This window comes from Stegodyphus dumicola, chromosome 6, assembly GCF_044657685.1.
Source record: "Stegodyphus dumicola isolate Sdum_Otavi_A_Nest chromosome 6, ASM4465768v1".
In the NCBI taxonomy this organism is placed as follows: domain Eukaryota; kingdom Metazoa; phylum Arthropoda; class Arachnida; order Araneae; family Eresidae; genus Stegodyphus; species Stegodyphus dumicola.
This window is the reverse complement of record NC_140773.1, coordinates 47,285,139-47,304,658: the sequence shown is the minus strand read 5'-3', so window position 1 is coordinate 47,304,658 and position 19,520 is coordinate 47,285,139. Positions and strand designations below refer to the sequence as shown.

Here is a 19,520-nt window from a genome sequence, read left to right as displayed (position 1 = left end):
TAGTATCGATAGTGGTTAAGACCTGTTAAAAGCATGCCTAACATTTGTATGTGTATTTGTCTACATATAGAAATATTTTAAAAAATCATATTTTTGATATAGTGTAAAATATATGCAATAGTACAACATAAAGCTCTACCATCTGTAGAACTTCCTTCATTATTATACAGGCAGTTGTAAATACTATGTATTTCGGATATTTTGTTAAGCGCCGGCATAATTTACTATCTGTATGTTTTTTAAGTTATACTAACTAATATACATTAAACGTTAAATTCATTAATTTACTTTTTAATTTATTTATTTGCTTTTGTTCTCATACCCTGAGATACGTTTTATATCTTACTGAAGGAATTATGTACGGGTACTTACATGTAATATTGGATTTCTTAATCACATGTTACAACATGCTAAATGTGTAATACTTTATCATGTCAAAATCGTAAAAACAACCTTGTATTTAGCGTAATTCTTCCATAGGTGAATTGGATTTTCTTGAGGCTTTTCATATTCACAAAGATTTAGCATGTTAGTTAATGATTTTAAGTCCAATCCAGTCCTTCCTAATGCCTTTAAAATTCTACTATCTTAATTCAGTTACTATTTTTGCCAATAGATGGTGATACCTCCTCGCGTTTGGTACTACCAGAGGGTATAAAAATCCGTTCAGTGGTTGCTTCTCATTATTCGAAGTTCAGATTTTGAACGTGAAGGTGCAGTTGCCCCTCGCTCCCTATTTTTAGCTAATTTTCTTGTCCTTTTTGTTACATGTTTGATCAGATAGCCTGGCTCAGTAAAAGTAGGCGGCCAGTGTAACTCTGATTAAAAATCTGGCTATAACCACGTGCAGTGCTGATAAGGACCACGTGTTTCTGAGACTCCTTCCCCTTTATTTTTCTTCTTTCTCCTGATGAGGAGAGACCTTTAGCTGCCCTCGAAATCGATTGAGTGTTTCAATATACTTACGCTAAATACAAGGTTGTTTTTACGATTTTGATTTTCAATATACTTACGCTAAATACAAGGTTGTTTTTACGATTTTGATTTTCAATATACTTACGCTAAATACAAGGTTGTTTTTACGATTTTGATTGTCACATTAGCGTGTTTCTCTTCTAGTCTACTTTATCATGTGCCTCAATTTGGGCAATGTGTTAGGTGTATGAGGCCTAATACATTGCATACGCTTTCATATCTGACTGCACATCATTAATAAAAAATATTTTTCTCGAATATTTTAATGGTAATACTTTCGCTTTACTCATTTCATTTTATAGATTTACAGGAGCTGATATTTATAATTATTGTTTTTCAGAATACCTATAGATCCATTCTCAGTACATTTAATTTTTTATGCCTTCAAAAATATATAATTTCTTCCTTTGACTTCAAAGCTAGATCAGTTGCTACCATTTAGTTTGATTAATTTTGCTGGAAAAATGATGTTGCTGATAACTTCGACGGGAATGTTATTAGTTTCTAAATTTTTCACTGATAGTGATTGCGTGAGTAACCGCTATTGACTGCTTTTTGTTTGTTTATTTAAAAACTGTGTGTGCTTTTAATTGCTATTTATTTATTTAATTACTCATTGACTTTTTTAATTGTTGTTTATCGATTTAAAACGGACTGATTGTTTTTAATTACTCTTTATTATTCGGAACTGTTGAATCAAATTCTTTCCCTGCAACAAAATAATGGAACATTTTTATGTCCCGCCACCCCGACGATTTCATAATGTTGCCGGCAACTTTATGCAAGTTGGGGACTATTCACTCAAACGAAGATGTCGGCTTCTTGATAAAGATTACATACTTCATAGTAAAATTGAACTCGCTAAGGGTGCCAGCACCATGGCATCTTGGCAAACAACAAACAATTTAACCGTCAGCTCAACCGCTTTGGTCAGATCAATCTCATCCGCGCTGTCCGCAGCTGAGAATTTTCTGCATTCGCTATTGGACAATTTTTACCTTCCCAGTTAAACAATTTCAATATTTGTAAAGTGGGATATTAGATCATTTTCTGCATTCTCAGAGCAAGCCTCTTTTCGTAATTGTTCCGAAACTGAATTTCGCTTATTATACTCTTTATTTAAAATATTAAGAATATTATTAAGAATTAATATTTAAGAACTAATTAAGAATGTAATATTTTATATTATATTCTTTATTGCTTTATGTGAAATTGAATTTCGCTTATTATATTCTAAGAAAAAGTCAAAGAATTAACACTTTTGACATTTATCTCATGGCAAACGCTTTTACACGATTTATTTGATTAAAGATAACAGATCTCTTAAGATAAATAAATCCATTCAGAGAGATAATCATTAATAAAAAGCGAACATCATTGTGAAAGGCCATGCTTACTTTTCTTGTCAACGAAAGGCAGCTCTTCTTTCTTCTTGAAATCTCCGTTCGTTTGCATTTCAGTGGTGCCACCAAAGTCATAGCTATCCACCGGCCAGTGTTGTTCGATAAGGAGCTTGTACACCCATGCTCCAATGATGGCCCCTACATGTGGTCCAAATATAGGTACCAAGAAATACACGTAACCTCGGTAACTGAAAAGAAAACAAACATGCGTAATCGGTTGCCATCATTCCATTATATGCTGAAAGAAATTACTCATTTTGCATTTAAAAGTCATATTTTAATTTCAGCGTAATTTCAGACGTAGATCATATACTGAATACTGAAATATAGCATTCAAAATTTTTTATAATTTATTTTTCCTCTATTTTAACCCTTGCTGTGAAAAATAAATCTAATATAATTATTCCTAGTAATAAAATAATTTATCAAGAAAGTGTTAATCGGTAATTCTCATAATAATTAGGAAACTTTATTGAGATATTTTGGAAGAAAATATTTCTTGTAAATTTTTTTTATTTTAAATGAAAATATATCACAAGAATATATTTGCTTGTTAGCAAAGTATATTAATAGCTCATCCATATCTGAAATGAACAAACTAACGACAAATTAACAATAAATTAACAACAAATTCTGTTATAAATTTATTAATTCATAATTCAGAAGTCAAACAACAAAAATCAGCGTTATACCTACAAAAGTTCCTTAGTTATAGCTTTTAATGTGGTGCGGAATTCAGTAAATTTTCAACATTTCCATGTAATTTCCATTTTTTATAACATCAAAGTTAATTAAACACATCAAAGTTAAAAAAACATGCACAAGAAAAAAGCTATAACTTTTTGTAGGTATAACGCTGATTTTTGTTGTTTGACTTCTGAATTAGTATTTATTCGGCGTGTTATTGTGTCTTAATTATTAATTCATATTTTTAAAGATGGTAAAAGTACACGAAATATCCAAAACAATTCTTGATGTTAAGTGTTTAATTAACTTTGATGTTATAAAAAATGGAAATTACATGGAAATGTTGAAAATTTACTGAATTCCGCACCACATTAAAAGCTATAACTAAGGAATCACAGATTTATTTTAGGTAAAATCAAACACAATCCAAAAATTAGACATGAAAAGTAACAGCGGATTTAGAAGCAATAAAAATTAACCCTGATGCTTTCAAGAGGATGATTTCGGACACATGGATGCAACAGATGATGATCAGCAAGAAGGAAATTCTTCGTCAACAAGAAAATAAAGAAAATAAGCTTGGTGTGTGCAAAAGCTATAGTGAACAAAATTCTATCATATTGGAACATTTTTGCTTTTGCTGAAAAGTCAAAATTTAATATACAGTGAAAATCGTTTAACACGAAACTGATATATACATTTTCGTGTTAAAAGAATTTCGTGTTAAAGAATATTGAAAAAAGAAAAAACACATATATTCAAGAAAATTAAGTTTATTAGAGTACATTGTTTTACACAGATATGCATACATGCATGTATATAATAAAAATAAATGAAACAAAAACATGCACAAGAACTTAATGAAAGTTAATACAATATTTTCAAATTTTTTGGAAAACAAAACATTTACTAAGTTTTTGGAAAATAATCTGATATTTTTCTTTGCATTGTCTTTTTTAGCATCAAATTGTTCAATGTCGTCCATTTTGTTATTCATTTCACCATTGGAATGTGCATTTAAAATAACTGTGCATACTTTTTATGATGTTTCTCATTTCGGATGACGTCGAAACAGAAGCTGTATTATTCATTTCATTTTCGTCGCCGGAATCTGTATCAATGATATTTTTTGAGCTTTGAACAAACTCCAAAATGTCTTTGTATGCCATAATTGGGGCTGTACACACATCATCACCAACTATTGCAACGAATTCTTCGGATAATACAGTAGGACAGTCCATTAATACAGAAAGTTTCTCGAACATTTCAATAAGTGTAGGCTCAGTTTAAATATCCTCCTTCTCCATTTCTTTTGGCGACAAAGAATCTGATACTTTTGAGAATCGTGCATGACGAAAACAATTTTCATTCGTCCTTGGAGTCACTGAATTCCATGTAGAGGGCAACATATGAAGAGACAGAGACTTTCAGAGTGTGACATATGAACCAAACTCACAGATTTTTACTCACACTGCTATGTACTCGTTACCGAATTCCAAAGACAACTGATGAGAGATGAGGTGTTTGTGTGGCGTTTGTAGGGGTTGAAGGAGAAAGTAGCTTAGATAAACAAAACTGGCTCGTGTCGTAGGATATTCCGAGGATATTCCAAAGCCAAGTTAGCCTCCTTTCTACGAAACATATGAAACCATCTCTCTTTCATTTCACACTCCCCCCTCAGGGGGCTCACTTCTGTGAGTACGAGTGTGGCAATCCCGAGGTACCCTAGCCCTTCAGGGGATCATCTTCTTGGTGAGACGGGTGTCACGATCCTGGAGCCCCAGTGATCTATCCTCTTTTCCGTCTCCTCTCCTCTTTGCTGGAACTTTTTCCCTTCTCTTCTCCCTCGTGGTTTCTCTCTACGGAGTTTGGGGCTCGTCACGAGAGACTGGAACAGACCTTGTCTCTAGTTCTCGAGTGGCGAGAAAACTGCCCACGTGTTTGCCGTGCGTGGAGACCCGTGTCGCTGGAAAGGAGGGTCCTGGTAGTTGAGGGGCGAGGTACTGTCCCCAACACACTACTTTGGCCTCTGCTTCAGCTAAACGGGAGGCACCTTAGTCGTCCTCACGGGTGTCAATCGGCTGGTCACTAGTCCTTGTGTCAGTGGCTTGGGGTCAAGCTCTCGGGAGTACCTGCTTTCGGGAAAGCCGACTGTGGGGCTTCAGTTTGCGTATAGGTCCGGCTAGCCCTAACACAGGAATCTGTGTTCCCTTGTTGGGCTCCGTGGTGGGCGGGGCCGTCGGACCCGAATCTTTTCTATTTTCAATATGGCAAATACACATATTTTTTTATTAAAAAACTTTGAAGTCACTCCAGTCTCTCAACCTAGTTCTGAAACATCTACTACTAAACCAATCATTCAACCTAGTTCTGAAACATCTCCTACTAAACCAGTCACTCAACCTAGTTCTGAAACATCTACTAATAAACCAATCATTCAACCTAGTTCTGAAACGTCTCCTACTAAACCAGTCACTCAACCTGTCGCTCAACCTAGTTCTGAAAATTCTGCAAAAAAATTACGGACAGATGCAAATAAAAAAAATCATAACAATAGTCCCCGTTTCCTAGTAATCTCTAGTCCTTCTGGCGAAATGCATAAGATGTCTCCTTTCGTAATAAACAAATACATCCAGTCTTGTATTGGTGAGCCGAGAAATATAAAGCGTCTCCGCTCCGGAGACTTGCTTATTGATACAAACTCAGCCACCCAGTCTGCTTCTTTACTTCAGATAACTAAACTTGGGCAAGCGAATGTCACTGTAACACCACATAAGTCACTCAACTATTGTCGGGGTGTAATCTCAGAATTCGACCTTCTTTATGTTTCTGAAGAAGAGATCGCTTCTGAGCTATCCGACCAAAATGTCTGCGGTGCAAGGCGGATCAAGATGCGTAAAGAAGGTAAGTTGATAGACACAAAACACGTGATCCTTACCTTCAACACGCCTGATCTGCCTAAGAATATTAAGGCCGGATATCTAAATATTCCTGTAAGACCTTATATTCCAAACCCTATGCGATGTTTCCAATGCCAGCGTTTCGGCCATTCTAAGACGTCTTGTCGTGGCAGCCTCACATGCGCCCGATGCTCACAGATTGGCCACGATTCCGATAATTGTACCGCTGCGCCTTTGTGTATAAATTGCAAGGGTGACCACCCAGCATTTTCTCGCTTGTGCCCAAAGTGGAAATCGGAAAAAGAAATCCAGACTACAAAAGTTACAAGGAACATCTCTTACGCCGAAGCCAGAAGACTAGTTCAGAGCACACAGCTTCGACCAAATACATCATACGCCAGTGCTGTTAAATCATCTCGTACAGTTGCCACCCAAACATCAATAGGCATACAGACCCTATCAAATAAAACCCAACCGCCTACATCCAATAAGAAAAAAGAAAATGCAACACATATAGTACAAAAAAAAAGAAACAGTTATTCAAAGTAAGCCCAAAATTGCCACACAAAGAACATCAAATAAAAATGGAAGTCGCAGCAATAGCTCTCTCGATGAGATGATTTCTGAATCTGCGGATTCAGATTTTATGGAAGTGGAAGAGGGTCTGGAAGTTCCCAGGCATCTACTTCCACGAAAAACAAAAGAACAGCACAGGAAAAACAAAAACAATACATAATGGCCACCCTCATGTCCTGGAACTGTCGCGGTTTCCACCGAAATTTGCTCGACATCAAAGCCATAATTAATGCTTATCATCTTGTATGCTTCGCAATATAGGAAACAAATCTAAAACCAGAACAACAGGCAAAACTTCGGAGGTTTTCTTTCGTCAGGAAAGATAACATTGCAGGTGAGCGTGCCAGTGGAGGTGTAGGTCTCCTCACCTCACTGGATTATCCCTCAAATGTGCTTTCTTTGACAACATCCCTCCAAGTTGTCGCTATTCAAACAAATTTTGATATTGTTGTTACAGTTGTTTCTCTGTATTTGCCTCCAAATGAGCATATTGATCAGCAAGATTTAAATGGTCTTTTAGAGCAGCTGCCTGAGCCTTTCATCATAATAGGAGATTTTAACGGCCATAGTCCACTCTGGGGTAGTAAAGATACAAATTGCCGTGGAAGACAAATTGAGCAGATGATCGAAGATCATAGCCTTTGTCTCCTGAATAATGGGCAGAATACTTACTTCCACGAGCCTTCAAGGACATTCCATGCTCTCGACCTTGCCATCTGTTCACCATCTCTGCTGCCATTTTGCACGTTTAGTGTGGGAAATTATCTTTACAACAGCGATCACTATCCCATTTTTATATCTCTTGCACGAAGAGGAGCAAACCCCATGTCGAGATCCCCTCGATTCATACTCGATAGGGCAGACTGGGAACTCTTCTCTTCCTCTGCAGAGCTGACAGAGGAAATGGTAGAAGATGTGCATATCGATGACGCTGTGGAAGCTTTTACTAATACTATTATTCAGGCAGCTATGCTTTCGATTCCTAGAACATCAGGAAAAATACTAAAATATTCGAAACCGTGGTGGAATCGCGACTGTCATGAAGCACTGAAAAAACAGAAAAAAGCATGGGGTATTTTTCGTAGATATCCTACTCTGCGAAACCTCATAGCCTTTAAAAGAGCCAAAGCAAATGCACGCAAAGTAAGAAGGCAGAGCCAAAGGAATTCTTGGATTTCATATGTGTCGTCAATAACATCCTCCACGCCTAGTAAGCGGGTTTGGGAAAGAGTTCGAAAAGCATGCGGCATATATAAAGACCACTCAGTTTCCTTTTTGGAAAAAGATGGCCGAGTGATAAGCTCCATAGAAGAAATTGCGAATACTATTGGTGAGACATTTGCTGCCGTTTCTTCCAGCAGAAACTATTCACCTGTATTTCTCTCTATCAAGCAACACTCTGAAATAAGTCCCATCGCATTCAACTCTACCAAATCTGAGCCTTACAATAGAGCATTTACTATGCTGGAATTAAAGAGAGCTTTATTGCAGACACACACGTCTTCTCCGGGTTTTGATGGCATAAATTACGAAATGCTAAAGCATCTGTCCTATAAGTCACTGACTGCCCTTCTCACTCTTTACAATAAAGTGTGGAAGGAGCGTATTTTTCCCAGTGCATGGAGGAGAGCTGTTGTCATTCCCATTGCCAAGCCAGGGAAAGATCCAAGGAATCCCTCCAACTATCGACCAATTGCCCTTACGAGTTGCCTCTGCAAACTGTTTGAAAAGATGGTAAACAGCCGCCTAGTCTACTTCTTGGAAAAGAATAATATTATATCGCCTTATCAAAGTGGTTTTCGAAAGGGGAGAACAACCGTGGATAACATGCTCCTCCTAGAGACTTCCATTCGGAAAGCATTTGTAAGAAGAAGCCACCTTGTCTCGATTTTCTTCGACATTGAAAAAGCTTATGATAAGGCATGGAGATACGGTATACTCCGGGATCTTCACGAGAGTGGCTTGCGCAGCAACCTACCAATTTTCATTCAGAATTTCTTAAACAGTAGAACTTTTCAAGTAAGGATTGGCTCTGTTTTTTCGGATGTTTTCCTACAGGAAGAGGGTGTGCCTCAAGGCTGTGTGCTTAGTGTAACGCTGTTCAGTTTAAAAATAAATTCTGTATTAAAAGAACTTCCTCCTACCATCTTGGGATCACTATATGTAGATGATTTACAGATTAGCTGTCGAGGAGCAGACATGAGATACATAGAGAGGCAATTGCAGATGGCTCTGAATAAGATCCAAGAATGGTCAGACAAACAGGGATTTACATTTTCGAAACAGAAAACTGTGTGCGTGCACTTTTGTAGGAAGCGTGGTCTCCATCCTGAACCTGAGTTATATTTGAATGGTACAATTATTCCAGTTGCGCCCGAAGTGAAATTTTTAGGAGTAACGTTCGACCAGAAATTGACTTTCCTTTCTCATGTTTTAAACTTGAGAAAGAAATGTCTCAAAACACTAAATATTTTAAAAGTGTTGGCGAACACCTCCTGGGGTGCAGAGCGTTGCTCCATGCTTCGCATTTACAGAGCGCTTATCCGCTCTAGACTGGACTATGGCTCAGTGGTTTATGGATCTGCTCGCTCATCTGTTTTGTTAAAACTGGATCCTGTTCACCATCAAGGTTTGCGGATTTGTTCAGGAGCTTTCAGGACTTCTCCTGTACAGAGCCTATATGTTTACTCTAACGAACCATCCCTTTATCTGAGGCGTGAGCAATTGTCCCTTTTGCAATATTTTAATATTCTATCCCAACCTGAACATCCCAATAAGCTGTGCTTACACGATAATGAGTGTAACACATTATATGAAACACGTCCATCCTGTGTTCCTACTTTTCCTTTAAGAGTTCGCCCTGTCATTGAGGAACTTTCCCTCTCTGATATGTGCCCTCAAGCAGTACAGAATTTTGAAATTCCACCTTGGGAAAATGCACGTATCCAGCTTCTCGATATTTTCAAACATCACGTAAAGGCGAGCACTAACGAGATCGTTTACAGACAACTCTTCGCTGAGCACAGGCACAAATATAGCAGTTATCATCCGATATACACAGATGGATCAAAGTCAAATGATCATGTCGGGATGGCTTTTGTATTTCAAGATTACATTGAGGGCCGATGCCTGCACCATGCTTTCTCAGTCCTAACATCTGAACTAACTGCAATATATTACGGTCTTTTGTACATCTCAAAGCTCTGCCACAAAAAGTTCATAGTTTATACAGACTCGTATAGTGCTCTTAAATCCTTGGAAGCTTTTCCCAACACGCAGAATCCTGTGGTAGTGGATGTTCTCAAAATTCATAGAAATTTAACAATTCGAGGATATGAAGTTCTGTACTGCTGGGTCCCTGGACATGCAGGAATAAAGGGAAATGAGCTTGCAGACATCGCAGCCAAATATGCTGTTGAACCGTCCACTCGCCTTATTCCTTTTAGAGACATCTGCTGTGTAATCAAGGGGAAGATGCGGAAAAAATGGCAGCAAATTTGGGATGGTCAGCATCACAACAAGTTGAGAAACGTCAAGCCTAGAATTGAACATTGGGATTTTGCTGGAAATCGTAAGGAGGACGTTCTTTTGACTCGCCTCAGAATAGGTCACACTAGAGTCACACATAACTATCTTCTCAAAGCTGAAAATGAGCCTGTTTGTTTTAATTGTAATGTTTGTTTATCTGTTCGTCATATTTTAATTGAATGTCCATGTTTTAATAATCTTCGCCAGAAATATTTTAATAGCTGTGACTTACCTCTCGACCGTTTAATCGGAAGAGAGGTCAATTGTAATTTATTTTATTATTTAAAAGAAACTGGCTTTTATTACCAAATGTAATTTGTTTTGAAAACTCTGTCTTGAATTTTAATATGTGCTTTTAACTTGTGTTTATATGACTTCATCCTCTGGATTTGGTAAATTTATCTACTTGTTTTTATTTATTGAATTTTAATGACATCAATTGTAATCATCCCACCTTGTGTTTGGCGCGTCATAATCATCTCTGGTTTTGCGCCATAATCACTCACTCACTCACTCACTCATTTCACACTCCTCTTAAATCTCGCCTGCGAGGCCGGTGTTTTCCGTATTATGTTCTTTACTTGAAAAGATATTTTTTCGTGTTAAGCGATTTTTGTTTCGATTTAAGAGAAACAAAATGCATGAAAATATATAGCAGTTTGTCGGGAACTTTGTATTATTTCGTGTCAACCGATATTTCGTCTTAAACGTTTGCGCGTTAAACATATTTCATTGCATTCGTACCTAATAGATTAATCAATAAGAGGCAGAAGCCTAATTTAAGAACTGAATTCGATAAATCTACTGTCCATATTGGTTTGAAATGTTTCGATAGCTTTGGAATAAGAAATTTAGTGTTTAGCGGAAAAAATATTGATTATTATAAATATATAGATATTCTTAATTAAAAACTTCATGATCTACTAAAAGTATTCATACGGAGGAATGAAACAAAATAAAACATTCGAACGCGAAAAATTAAAGATTCAGTTAAATCTGTGGAAAAGCGCAAGCAAACTGCAATCTTTACTAAAGGAAATCTAACAAACTTCTGAATGTCCCATTATTTTGATATTTTAATTAAATGTAAACTGTTTATTCAAAGTGTCCAAATATTTTAAAGTGAGTTCAGTTCAGAATATTTTGAAAAATTATTCTTTTTAAATAAAAAACATTTCGAATAACCTTTTTCGAAACAAGCAGACTTTAAAATAGATGATCAAAAGAGTACATATGAAAAAAAAATAGAGTAATTTCATTAATATTTAGTAACTTTTATTTGAAAATAAAACTGAAAAACACAAGTGTTCAAAAACAAATGTGAGTCACTGTAATACAACGAATATATCAAGATTAGTATGGATTAGAACAGCTTCCAACGAATTGCTTTTAAAACCATCTGTGGGCAGTTCGAAACCTGGGCAAGATACAGGCATTTCAGTGACGTTTAATATAAAACATAAATTTTCCAAGGTTTCTGCCATCAGTAATGTATCTAAGTTTAGACCTATCCCACAACAAATTAAGAAACCAGGAAGAATATAAGACTGAAGAATATAAGACTATCTCTATTTCTACTAATACAAGATGAATAAAAAGGACTAATTTTAAACGTTTATTTTTGTAATATTTTCAGGTGCTTGTTCCTTGTCCTTTTTCATTTTGAATTTTTTATTGTTCATTTTTATTTCGCTTTTAATAAAGGAAGAAACAGTCCTGCTTTGTTTAATGATTTTACAATCATATTTTATTCTGTACTAGCGGAAGTATCCGATGGCAGTTAAGTTAGATTGAGAGTAATATATCGAACAACAGAGAGAACGATACCGCTGTAATCCTTCTCTAACAACGATGAAAAAAATGCAATTCATGGTCATATTTTTTAGTCTGATGCGATATGGAACCCACATAAAAAATTTCGATAGAAAAATAAACTAATTCTCTCTCACTGTATCAGCAACAATGGCACACAGTTTTTAATGATTTTCGTGTTTCTAATCAAAGGGGCATAAAAGTTCCATCCAATATTTCACCTATATTCAACTGAAGTCGATTAAATGTGGCAAAAAATGTATCATAATTGATCAGAAATCGATAACGGGAACAAACACACAAACAGACATTCTTCTTTATATATATATATAAATATATATATATATATATATAAAGAAGAATGTCTGTTTTACAATATATATATATATATATATATTGTAAAACTTACAAATTTTTGCTTAATAAACTACGATTTGAAAGCGAGAAGTAGCAACACTTTTCAAAATAAAGCATTTTTATCGCCAACGCGCGAGACTGTTGCCACTCTGAAAAATGAGTGCAAAAATTAGTGTTATCAGAGTTTTTAATTAATATCTCGGCTGATTAAAGCCGTACGAAGATAGGAACATTCGAAATGGCTTCCCACGAGTTTTTGGAATCGGGAATAATGTATTTAATGTTTGGCAATGCTATTTTTATTTCATTGTAAAACTTTTTATTAACAAATTCAACGATTTGAAAGCGAGCAGCGGCAACACTTCTTCGAAATGAAGGAGATTTTTATCTCCAGCGTGCGAGACTGTTGCCACTCGGAAAAATGAGGGTGAAAATTAGCGTTTTCGGAGTTTTTAATTAATATCTCTGATTTAAGCTACATTTTTTTGGGAAGAAAGTGGACGTCGACCTTTCCCAGGACCCAGAAAAGAATTGTAGAAAGTTTGATGACGATAGCTATATAGTGACTGAGTTAATCGCGAACAAACACACAAACGGACATACATTCTTTTTATAAATAGAGATTTTTACTTCAGTTCCTAAGACAGATATGGGAGTTGATCCTGCTAGATTGAAAACGAGCTTTCGCTTTAGTCTGAAGCAATAGCAAGTCTTAAGAAGGTTGAAATAACCTTTTTATTTAACTCTTAAATGAACAGAAGACACTATTTGTACTACAGACCAACCTCCTCGAATTTCAGGTATTTAAATTAATATAAGGCTAGATTGAAAGTTAGGTGATGCAGACTGAAACTACCCACACAATAGATCACTTAAACTGGCTCAAGATACTTAACAGCACGTATTTTAAACGTCGGCTAGCAAGAAGCTAAAGCCGCAATAACTTTGGAAGTTTTGGATATAGTAAGTATTAGTAAGGCAAGTTTTCTAGAAGCTCTAAACATTTAAATCCTGAGCTTAAATACACAATTACTAATTTGCATTCTTGTTAGGACTTTGGAAAGAAGTAGTTGTCCTAAAGGTTGAGCTCATAATATCTGCTTAATAAACATAAAATCCTACATCATTAAGTATGTTTTCTATAAATCTTAGTTTTGTTTTAGATGTGAGATCAATAAAAATGGGGAATTCATCTAGGATTAAATGCCATATTTGGAGAATAATATTAAAAAATAAAGAAAATATGTAAACATTTTCATGGTTTCTTTATACCAGCAAAAAACTTATGAGTGATCATATCGTTTTGGATAAACAAATAATAAAAAGGAACAGAGTTTTTAGTGCATTTTAAATATAAAATTTCACTTGTACTTTGAATCTTCCAGGTTTCTAAGAAAGTGAGCTCCACTTGTAATTCTGAAACATAACATCAAACACTAAAACGAATATCATTATTTTTTTTATCTTTTAAGGATCTTAATTCACATCAACACGCGCCAGAAACAGATTGCTACATTCTAAATATAAAAAGTTTTTTTTTGGCAACCTTTCAACTGCTATTGAAAGCGCAAATAAAACTTTAATTTCAAAACAAACATTTTAAACATTTCCAGATAAATATTTCTTTAACTGGAACGAACTGAGAAGGCAATCTTGAAAAATAAAGTCTCCCTCTACTCTGAGTGTTTCAGAAAGAGAACAAATATAAGATACGGAATAATATCGATTGACTGTGGCGGTATTTTATAAGAACGTCTTTACTTGCCCGTTTGTGATAAGGATGTTTGTTCTTAGCCGATAAATGGTTTTTGATTGCTCTAGTATTCTAAATAAATGAAACTCTCGATATTATATTTTCTATTGTAATCCACAAAATAAAATAAAAAAATATTTTTAGCAGAAAAAATATTAAAAGTGTATATCGTAAGAAATATGAGATTGTTATTTTCACGTATAATAGGTTCCGTTCTTTTGAACCATGTAATATTTTAATACCGCCTTTCCTGGAGTAATTTTTTCCTTAGCGCTATGCTCTTAAAATTTTTAGGCTATGTTCTTAAAATTTTAAAAGTATTCATATAATTTATTGGTACAATGGATTCCATTGATTATATTTAGACACTCCGTTGCAGAAAAGTATATGCACCCAGAAAAAAATTGATCCACAACTACGAAGCGCAGCATACAAATGTGGTCTGGCGAGTTGTGTAAATGATCAAACTTGGAGCGCCAATCAAACAGTGTGGTGCAATAAAACGAACGTCTGAAGAGTGCAGCTAGTAGAATGTAAAAGGGCAAGTGCGGCGAGTGACGAACATTTACAACCACACTGATGGCTTGGATACACGACATTGTAACGAAAGACCTTTAAGATATACTCAACGGCGTTACGAACAGTTTTCAGACTTTGGATCACATCACAGGGCTAAAAGAGGGCGATTGGTCGAAGAAGGATGATTCGCCAGCATCTTAACCGAAGCGATATAATCGTTTTTCGTTGCTGGAAGCAATGGCTCGGCATAGTCAGCTGGGGTAGTGGCTCGGAGCGTCTCCGGGCCACTAGTACGCGAGATGATCACGCAATAGAAAAAGAGCTGCCGCATCAGCACCAACAGTTGCGCTATCATCGATTCAACGTCGTTTGCCAACTCGCAAGAATCCCGGAATGTCCAGGGAGATGATTCGCTGAAGACTAGGTGACGCTAGGATCAGATCTCGACATCCATTAAAACGCTTGCCATTCACCCTCCACCATAAGCAGTATCGTCCTACATGGTGCCACTCTCGCTTGAGCGAGACTGGACAGTATCCGATTGGAGAAATGTGGTCCTCAGCAACGAATCATGCTTTTCTCTCAATGTTGATGACCACCGCATACATGTCTAGAGATGAAGAGGTGAGCGGTCCAATGTACCATTTGTTACCGAGCGGCAAATAGCCAGAATAATGAGTGTGACAGTCTGGGAGCTATTAGCTGGGACAACCGTTCACCATTAGTGGGGTTGCGAGGTACTCTGATTGCTAGCAGATACGTTGACGATATTTTGCAGCCGATCGTAGTATGCTAGGAAATCGTCCAGCTTCTGGTTTCCAGCAGGACAACGCTTGGCTACACATACAACACGACTTTCTCAATAATGTCTTCGACTGGGCTGCTAGGTCTTCAGACCTATCGCCTATCGAACAGGTTTGGGATTTGTCGAGCAAGCAAATTCAGTAGTGTAAAAATACGTCCTAACTCGCTGAACAGTTGCTCCATTTGTTGCGCAATCTACCACAAAGGGACATTGTGAACTTAATAGACTCCACGTCTACTAGAGTATAGGCTGTATAACTGCCATGAGTGGTTTCGTCACTTACTGATTTTTACGTTTTTTTGTATCGCTATTCATAAATAAAGCGCTTTTTTCGTTCCAGTTTTTGAAAATTTGTTTATCTACTCGAACACTATACAACTGCCGAATTTCGTACTTCTGACTCAGTTTTTTCTGACCGCATATATATTTTTTGCAACAGAGTGTATATATTTAGTGCATTCAATTTGTATTGGTATTTCTGCATCTTGCATTTATTAATGGAAAGGTATTTTGTCCAGCCTCTTCGTTATGATACCCGGACGTGGAAAGTGTTCTCACACTGAAGAAACGTTTCAACCATGTGATTTTACCTGTTATTTATGTTACAGATCAGTGCTCCGCAACCGGTGTGCCGCGGCTCACTGGTGTGCCATGAGTAGGATATAGGTGTGCCGCAATCAAATACATGTATTTGACATTTTGCAATTTTTTATCATGTATTTAATACACAATGACAATTTTTTTCCCTTAATAATGTCTATTTTAAATGTATTTATATATTTCACTGTTGTGTGGTTGTGTGTGTGATTGTAAGTGTGTCAGCATTTGAATTTTTTTCGGCACTTCCTTGATAACGCGGAACTCTTTGGTGTGCCACGAAATTCCAGAAAGATTTTTTGTGCGTCGCAGGTGAGAAAAGGTTGCGGAGCACTGTTCTAGCTCACAGTAGCCTTATCTAGTGCTGATGTGTTCGATATTTTGAAATCCGGACATTCTGTTCGCTCCCGTTCTCCTTCGTTCCTTTGATGTGTCTGTCAAGAATACAGTCAAGACTCATTCATTCAAGCTCCTGGGCTTTCTAACCTAACTGAACTGCTTAATTACCTACAAATATCAGCTCAATATCTGTAGATATTGTAATGTTAATATAACTATATATTCTCATTGGAAAGAAGGTTTGTTTCTTTTAAAGAAATAATACGTATATGATGTGTATGAAAATGAATAAAATGCAACTGTGTTCTTCGGAAATTAAACTACTGGCATAATTTTCTGTCAATTTTGGAATGATAAAATTAGTTTAAAAAAAGGGGGATAAGCAAGGAAATACGGTAATACCTTTGATTACTTTATGACGAAGGCATGGTAACAATTTTAATATATTTTGAGTATTCTAGTATGTTTACCACTTGATATAATTCTTTTTCACTCAGACATTTACACGTAAAATTCAATGATATATGCTTAACACATATTTTCAGATATCTAAACAAATCTTCAAAACAGCAGATTTTGTTTTGCAATCTTTAATCTCCAAAACAGCAGATTTTGTTTTGCAATTGCTGCTAAGTTTCTGGAGCATTTTGCATGTGTAGAAACTGTAATTGTACCAGATGGCTCTGTGTGCGCCTGAATTCCTTTGAGGACTTCAGAACTTTGATAACTGCGAAAGATGTAATACGAACGCGAAACACTAACTAAATTTTATATGTGCTTCTTTATTGTAAATGTATTTATTGTGTCGTCAATAAAATTTAGAGAAAATGACAAAAGGTGAGAATCCTTGCTGCGTCTGACAGGTAAGCGAAATTTCTTTATTATTTGATTTGAATATTTAGTTTTAGAATATTTTAGCGAACGCGACAAAGAATGTATATGTGTATTTACAGCATTGAAATGTTTAAGAACTGTTTTCTTTTTAATTAACTGAAACATACTAAATATTTTACTAACTGGAATTTTACTGCATTTGGATTACATAAAATTTTTAATTTTATTTGTATCCTCTGTGTTGAACCTGTCTTCATAAAGTACTTAAACCATATGTTAAGAAATTATTTTATTAGATGTGCATACATGTTTAAAATCGCTATTCAAAATTTAAAAACTACAGCCAGCTTTCATCGTATACCTTGTACATGCTGAGTATTCTCCTGTAATAACTTTATTGATGCTGAATAATTAATTCGTTCGTAAAATTCACATCTTTTCACTTAGATTCGAAAGAATATGCTTCTTTTCTTAAAAACTTAACTGTGAAATTCGCTCACCTGAAGACATTTGAGCCCCATCCAGCTAAAGCGGTGAATACTCTTGGACCCAGATCCCTGGCAGGATTGAGAGGTGCTCCGCAATTCAGTGGAAATGCAAAGATTATTGCAGACAGAGACAGCCCGATGACTAGAGGATACGATCCTTTCGGGATGGCCATGTTATGAGGATCAGTGACGGCCACGACAGCCATCATCAGAAGCATTGTTCCCAAAACCTAAAGGATGAAATGGGTCAAACATTAAACAATAGTTCTTTTTGTCAATATTTTTCCACGAATTTTATTAATCTGATTGAATTTTAAGTTCCATTTGGCGTTATTTCAAGGTTTTCTCGCCAAAGAATTTTCTTTACAGTGTTGATAAACACTGCAAAGAAAAACTGCACAAAATAAAAAAGTTCTTAATTTAAAAAGAAATGTAAAAATGAATTGAAGCCTTGATAATGATTATAAAAATTTGATATTTTTGTAACACTTCGACTACAGGTTATTGTTTTCAGTTAACGGGAAATGCTGACTGTTACAAAGGAATAGGCGGAAACATAAGAGTGCGTTTCTGACAATCGGCGATTCTTATAATCTTTATTTTTGATATTATAAATGTGCACCATACATTATTGTAAAAAGTTGATCATTTAAAAATTATTTTAATTATACTTTTTTAAAAACATTTTGCAGAAAGTGTTTTTTTATATCATATTTCTAATAAATAAAGTATCTTTTGAGTAGTCTAAAATATATTCGCTAGAAAATTTTTAGCTCTTTTAGCTCTACTTCTGCATATTGCCATCTGCATCCGAAATAAAACTGAATGGTAATGATAAAATTTCATACACATCGGAATTCTCCATAAATATTTCTTCTCTAATTTTATTTGAACGACAAGAATACTAATTTGGGAGATAATACTAATAATTCATACATTTTTTTTCCTTTTTACAAAAAGGGAAAAAAGCGGAAGCAAAAATTGGAATTTTAAAAATGAAAATCTTCTAAAGTTTTATTTTTATTCAACTGTGAAAACTTAGAGTTTGTCTAACTGACATCTGTGGATAGTACTTTTATTCAGGAAAAGAAAACCGAAATGCTTGTAATCGCATAGAAGAAAAGATGACAAATAAAAGATTAAAGGAAAAACCCACAAAACTCCTAACAGCCCTATTTTTTATTCACAAAGGCTTCGAAACATTCATCAGACTAGAAACTGAAAATATCTGTATTTATTGCTAATGAAGTCAGTTTAACTGTACATTGTTACAGCCTGGGAAACGGAAAGGAAGCCAACAGCAAGTTTTTCAAAACAATATCTTTCGAATCAATCCATCTTCTGGGTTACAAAGGGAAACACACTGTTTTGTGAAGACCTAAATGTCTTCTGTATTCCTGATAATATTTTCAAGAGTGTGTGTTGAAATTTTCTAACTGTCATGTTGTAGGATTTTATAATAATGAAAAATTTTCATGATCTTTACTATAACTTCTTCTTCCCGTAGACCTCATCAAAATGCAAATTAGTTGTTACAGTATTTAAATGGAGAGCTTTGAATGTTTTAAAATTAGATCTTTCGTTAATTTCGTTTGTAGTTATTCCGGTTTAGCTTATTTTGCTAGTCGACATTTAATGCGTGCATGAGCTAACGAAAGGCTATATTTTGCATAACAAAGTATTAATGATTAATGCTGCAGTTATATATCCAAACCAAGGTCTTCAAAACCTGTATTTGACTGAATGAATAAATAATTTTGCTTTCGACATTTTTCTATTAATCTATTATATAATTACGTAATGTAAAATATTAGTTAATACATTTTTATAAACGTGCCAAAGTGTTTCATGCAAAACCCATGTAAAGAGAATATTAGAATTAATTTTAATATCATTAATAGGTATTATTTGATAACGAAATTTAAAGTCGCTTCAGATTAACAAGAT

At 35.4% G+C, this 19,520-nt stretch overlaps 1 protein-coding gene across 6 annotated transcripts in view; it reads right to left on the bottom strand.

The window, feature by feature from the left end:
- LOC118205883 (aquaporin-3-like) overlaps nt 1-19,520 on the bottom strand; it is a 268,522-nt gene that overhangs the window by 10,264 nt on the left and 238,738 nt on the right. For all 6 annotated transcript variants that reach the window (XM_085818282.1, XM_085818280.1, XM_085818281.1 and 3 more), the window contains exons 6-7: nt 17,586-17,803; nt 2,373-2,566 (exon numbers count right to left, since the gene is read on the bottom strand). In XM_085818282.1, coding sequence (XP_085674408.1) covers nt 2,373-2,566; nt 17,586-17,803 — 412 coding nt within the window. The remainder of the gene's footprint in view (nt 1-2,372; nt 2,567-17,585; nt 17,804-19,520) is intronic.